Source organism: Brachyhypopomus gauderio, chromosome 4 (genome assembly GCF_052324685.1).
Source record: "Brachyhypopomus gauderio isolate BG-103 chromosome 4, BGAUD_0.2, whole genome shotgun sequence".
NCBI classification, from domain to species: Eukaryota; Metazoa; Chordata; class Actinopteri; order Gymnotiformes; family Hypopomidae; genus Brachyhypopomus; species Brachyhypopomus gauderio.
The window spans coordinates 3,172,428-3,178,427 of NC_135214.1; the positions used below are offsets into that span (position 1 = coordinate 3,172,428).

At 39.0% G+C, this 6,000-nt stretch overlaps 1 protein-coding gene across 2 annotated transcripts in view; it reads left to right on the forward strand.

Moving 5' to 3' along the window:
• The window catches only part of dachd (dachshund d), a 79,864-nt gene extending 74,200 nt beyond the window's left edge, over positions 1–5,664 (forward strand). For both annotated transcript variants that reach the window (XM_077001536.1, XM_077001535.1), the window contains exon 11: positions 4,783–5,664. In XM_077001536.1, the coding sequence (XP_076857651.1) occupies positions 4,783–4,820 (38 nt within the window). In that variant the 3' untranslated portion in view covers positions 4,821–5,664. The remainder of the gene's footprint in view (positions 1–4,782) is intronic.
• Positions 5,665–6,000: the final 336 nt, after the last annotated feature.

Genomic DNA, 6,000 nt, shown 5'->3' on the forward strand with positions numbered 1-6,000 from the left:
CAATTTACTGGAAGTTAACTGGTGGTCATGGGTTCTCATTGATTGTTAGCTATGTTAGCTTTAAAGCACAAGTGCAGATTCTGAAGAAGCAGAATGCTAATACCATACATGCCCCACTGATTGGTCACATTTGATATAAGCTGAAAGTTGTAAAATTGCTTTTCCCTAATCATGCCAGCAAGCTCAAAAATATTATTTATTTATAATTTTAAATGTCAATAGCTTACAGGTGATTGGATGCATTGAAACCAAACGCATCAATATTTATACTGTTGACTATAAAAACTATGAAATGTCCACCAGACCTGAATATTCTAATGTCCTTATGCTAAACTGCTTATTGCAGCTTTAAGCACACTGACTCAACAAGAAGTTGTGGAATCTTTTTCCCGTCATGATATAATTGCAAAAGTCATTTGCAAATTTGTGATTAATCTTTGAGAGATTTTGGATTGCACACCGCCATTTACCTGCTAAACACAGGAAGCTTTCTCGTCCCCTGCATCATTAGAGCTACAGGTGGTGAGCATCTCATTCCCCAACTACTGCAGCAGCTCGAGCTAAGAGGGAAAATGAAATCATGCCAACCTGACAGCGATGTTTGTTGTCGAGCTATGTTTGCAGAAATGTGGAGAGAGGAAAACAGATATTTTAAAACATTTCAAATAATTAGCACGCACCCATTTCGATTAGCAAATGTCAAAGAAAGCTCATGCAGCTTTGACATGTTATTATTGTCTGTTGCCTTGGTGTTGAACTCGAGAGACCAAATGTGTAACTCCGTGTTGGGTCATATGATCCTTGGCATTTAAATAACTCGTCTCCTCAGCTTCTTGAAAACACCACCCTTATCATTTTGAGTGGTCTCCATTTCTCTTTGAAAATAGTCTGTGGAAATTGCTATGAAATGTTGGAAATGGCAGTTTAATACTCAGTCTCAAGTAAAAGCCCCATAACCCAGTTTGATTAGCCTACTTAAAAAGATATTTTTGTGAAGGAAGAATTCAATGAAAAGAGTAGTCTTTCAACCCCACTAAATCTCACCGAACTGATAACTGGGGCCTGAATAATTTTGTTCTAGAACATAAAGTCATGCATATTATGATAATACAGTTTTATGTTTAAGGATTAATCATATTTCTGCAGTAATTGTTATATTTAGAAGTTCCTATTTTAAAGTCACAAAATCAAAGTCAAGGAGAGTATGGACCAAAGAAGGACACTGCCTTTATCGAGGTCTTTACTCATAGACTCCAACAGAAACACACAGCCAAGTAGGATTTGAGCTGCTGTTGAATAATCGCTTCGTAATAATCCTCTTATTAACTTCTGGTTTACTTCACTTGCAGCTTTAATATCTCCAGAAGTCGGGTGATGTAGTCCCAGGCCCATATATTGATTATTGGGGCTCTGAAGACAACGCTTTAAAGAGTAGTGACTATAACACTGCCTGCCTGTTCACTTAGAACTCCATTCATCTGGGATCCATGTTGTTACTGCTGTGGCCCCCATCTAGCGCTGCGTAATGACACGCAAAAGAAAAAACAATACAGAAAAGCTGCTGAATTATATTAGTGTCAGAGAAAAGGAAAAATATCTAACCTCATCCATACACAACAAAACCCAGCAAAATATGATCTGCAATTTCAAGTTTTTCATTGCTGGAAAAAAAAAAAAGAAAAAAAAATTAATGAGGGCATAATTTCAGAGAACTAATTATTTCTATTTGTCTTTTGTCACACTCTGTAATTCTGCTATATTAACACAGTCTGTGTTTATTAATCGCTTTTCCAGCGTTTTGAATCCATTCCAAGAATAAGCTTGACTGTTTATCCTAGTGTGGTGCTTCTGGGAGAGCATCTTGCCACTGAATCCTGGAGATACCGTTTGTAATATCTCCTCAGTATCTCTCCTGATTCTCGCTTCCTGCCACTGTGATTTGCGCTGCGAGTTTACATGACCCTGTGAGAAGAGATAAAGTTCTTTGTTGCAAGATTAAACATCAAAACAGTTAAAGTGAAATTAAAATTAAATGAATGAATGTCACTGAAGCAAAAAGGCCGTAATTAATGGTTCCCTTAATTGTCTTCATAAAATATTTGCATGGGCATAATTTGCATAATTTACATGTATTAATTAATCTTTCAAAGGAATTTTATGCTGAGAGAAGCCAAAAATTCTCTTTGTTTTATTTAGCATCTAATGAAATATTTATCCTCTTTAATGAACTTTTCATCTTGATTTGAATATAAAAATGCTAAAGTTTTTAACATATTTTAATGAGGAGGTTTGTTCATAAAACAATATGGCAGGCATCAGATTTTTCCCACTCTAGTCAGAGTCAGGTCTTGTACTATGCGTCATAGTTTGCCGACACTCCATTTCATTTAGAATTAAATTATGCTAATTGATAAATGTAGGATTAGTTTCCATTGAAATAACATGGTGCCTAGGTACACAAACACATTTCCTTGAAAGTAAATAAGCATGTTGCTCCTGATATTAAATTAGAAACTGATGTGTTACAGTAGACAATTATTTATTCATTTTTATTTATTCGTTTATAAATCCAGAATGTACGTGCCAGCCCCAATTCTGTTCTTCCTTCAGTTTTCTCAGTAAGAAGCCACTTCCTTAAATAAAAGCATTGCTAAGATGGAGATGGACTGTAAGGTTTTGATTCAGTTCTTGTATGTATTCTGCCACACCTACAGGGGCCACTGCCCAAGGCTCTTACATGCAAACCAGCCTAATAGTACATCACCAACATTACATGAAACAAGACCCTTAGTGTGAAATCCCAGAGCTAATAGTGTATCCCCAACATCGCATGAAGCAAATGTGGCATCCAGAGCATTTTAAACCAGATGCTGGCTCACTGTTTAACTCTCTGCCTAATAATGGCTTCTTTAAATGATTGCTTCTTATATGTGTTTTGTTCAAAGGTATCGTGTCTGAAACGTTTCTCTGGAAGCCTTGTGTAGATTATGTAGATTAAAGAGTCTGTATCTTGTATGTTAATTCTTTGGTCTTGGTTCTGCGGTGGGTCTTTTACAAGCACCAGCAGTCAAAAAGACGAACTGAACGTCAGGTGTCCAGCCCACACCTTGTGCATTATAGCAGTCCTAGTATTTATGACAACTTAATAGTCTTTGCATGTATACAGAACAAGTATTATTGACAGTTGCATGAACAATACCTAACATTTATTGACAGGTTAGTCATGCTTTTAGACTTTACCTTCTGCGGCCTGTGTTATTCAGCATGTTTCAATATTTTCATACAAACTGTACTGCTGAAACAATCCGAAGTCTTAAACACAGAGTGAAGTAGTTCTAAGTCATTCCCAATTAACTGCAACTCCTGCTGCTGCATCAGGACCAAAACTCTGTGTATTATATTCAGCAGCGCAATTCACACAGTAATGACTTTTCCAGCGCTGGTTGAATGGCGAGAGCCAGAGAGCAGTACCTCTGAGACTCGGGTCTTCTTGCTGTAATTAGCCCCACTGTTTGTCTGTCTGTGCAGTAGGGCTTTGTTGCTCGACACACTGCACTGTACAAGGCTAGGCCACAATTAATCAAAGTTCACAGGGTTTCTGAGCTCATATTAATCAACATTTCTTGCAGCGGACACCAGATTATTAGCTAAAAGCAAAAACGTCTAAATGTTGAGATGATTTATGAGCACTTTCTTTATAGTCCCAACAACAGATGATTTTATTTAAACAGGACCACAACACACATTATCAAATAGAAGAAGTTTCTGTAGTATAACTTAATAAGAGTCATACTGAATAGGTCACCGATAAAACATTGTTCTATAAATCCAGTAGCCTGTCGTGCTGCTACTGTAGCTACCACGTCAAGTTACAGTTCCCAAGCGGCCATGGCGACTGTCTCGTTCGCCAATGCTTCCCTGGTCTGTCGCCATTTTTATGTTTTTCGGTATGCTATTCACCCTTAAAACAGAATTATTTAGCACGCACTGGCACAAAAATAAGAAACATTGCTTAAAAGGTAGAGGCTCTGAGGTAATAAACGTCAGGCCGACTCCTGAGCCATGGCTAACAGATGCTTCCCGCAGCGCAGGACCTGAGAGACCACTGCACACCGAGTCATGTGCTGCATACGCTTTCTGGGAGTGTTTACCGGCAACGCACGGACCTCGTTAGACCGGCCGTGTCAGGAGAGAGCGTCCGAGACGACGGCCGCCCTTTCGAATAAACACCGTCTCCGCCCAGGAAGTGTCATTTAGAGCGCTTTACACGACGAGCGCAATACTGTGTTCGGAGGAGCGTGTCGAGAGAAAGGTCCTAAATGCATATGACAGAGACACGCGAGTCTACTGCCTTATTGGTCGTTGCTGCTAAGCGCTTTTGCAAACTATAGATGGGTTATAACATAAGAGGTTCAAACATGAGCGGCTCCTGCTACAACTGCTGTATTATTATAAGTGTAAATTATTCCGGGGTGTTAGGTGGAGGTGTGATGTGAAACGGGGCTCATATGTTAGCACAATATGCAGCTACATGGGTATCCGTGTGCAACTTTGTCTCCGCTCTTGTCTGTGTGACATCGGCTGAGACGACGGATATACTTTCATATTTTTTTCCTTGTCCTTCATATAGAGTATAGAATCACTGGTGTACAAATGGCTATTTACAGAGCCTGCAAAGAACCAGTCTGCACTTTTCACACAAATTCAGAATGTCCCTTTTGTCCTTTTTTGCTAATTTGCTTCAACATCTCAATTTTCCTTTTCTTTTTTTGTCGTCTGCAGATGGGAGACTATTTTTGAAAACCACCGTGATGTACTGATAGAATGGTGCAGCGGACTTGCAAAGTCTTTCATGCGAAGATTTGGAAGAAGTCTGTCATGTGAAGATTGTCATATGAAGAGAGTCCTGACCACCGGTCTCTGTAGTTACAAAAACAGGTCAAGCCGAATGCAGAGGCTCTGTGGAGACTCTGGGTTTGGCCCGTAGCCGAAGGACGGCCGTGTCAGAATGTAGAATTAGGACTCTACTTCTCACCAGAATCAACAATACATTGTGGCAGATATGGGATTAAACATGCCAGCTCTTTTGAAGGCAACAATTTGAGCACAGTAAAATGTACCATGAGGTATACTTGGTTATCAAATCCACAGCACTGAAGATTTTTTATACTGTATTTAAACCAGCGAGAAAGCTTTGAAAAAGAAATTCTGATCCAGGGGTTTTGTTTTGTATTAAAAAAAGATACATCCCTAATGTTATAGCTTATTGCCAAGTCATTCAAGACCCTCGCTTGGAGAAAAAAACCTCTGGAAATGTGAATTTGAATATATGTTGATCAATAGACATGACTAATCTTTGCTTTAAACGTTTTCTAAATTAGAAAAAAAATACAATCAAGTTTCATTTTTATCATTGTTGTATATACAAGAAAAATAGGTTAACCCACTCACTTTGTTATGTGTATATAAAGTAAAAAAAGAAGGTATTGTGTATGCAGTAGAACTATTAGGAAAACAATACCAACATTTATATTGAATTTCTAGATTTGTTTCTGAGCCATCAGCCTTTCAGATAGCTGCCATTGCGTGGAGGAAGCATGCGGGCATGTCAATGTTTGTCCTGATCTCTTGTTACTCAATAAATACGTACCTGTGCTGAACAATTACACAGGGTTGGTTCACTTACACCCCGTCAAACCTGACACAGGTCACCTCCTACATCGGCGTCTGGGTTAGAGGTGCACAGTCGGAGAGAGAATCTCCTCAGTGCGGTGGTCTCACCATTAACGTATTGGAAGTGCTGGACACACAGCGAAGGTCTGGGCAGGAGGTGATGCAGATTGCGACTCTATTGATGCCGCCATTGCTTGATTACTGACGTAAATGAGAGCTGATATTTCCAAAATGTGCGGAAGCAGAAGAGATCGATTGTAATCACACTCATTGTTTAAAAAAAGTTTGAAAGAGCAATAAGTATTATCTCTGTGTTCCATTTGTCAT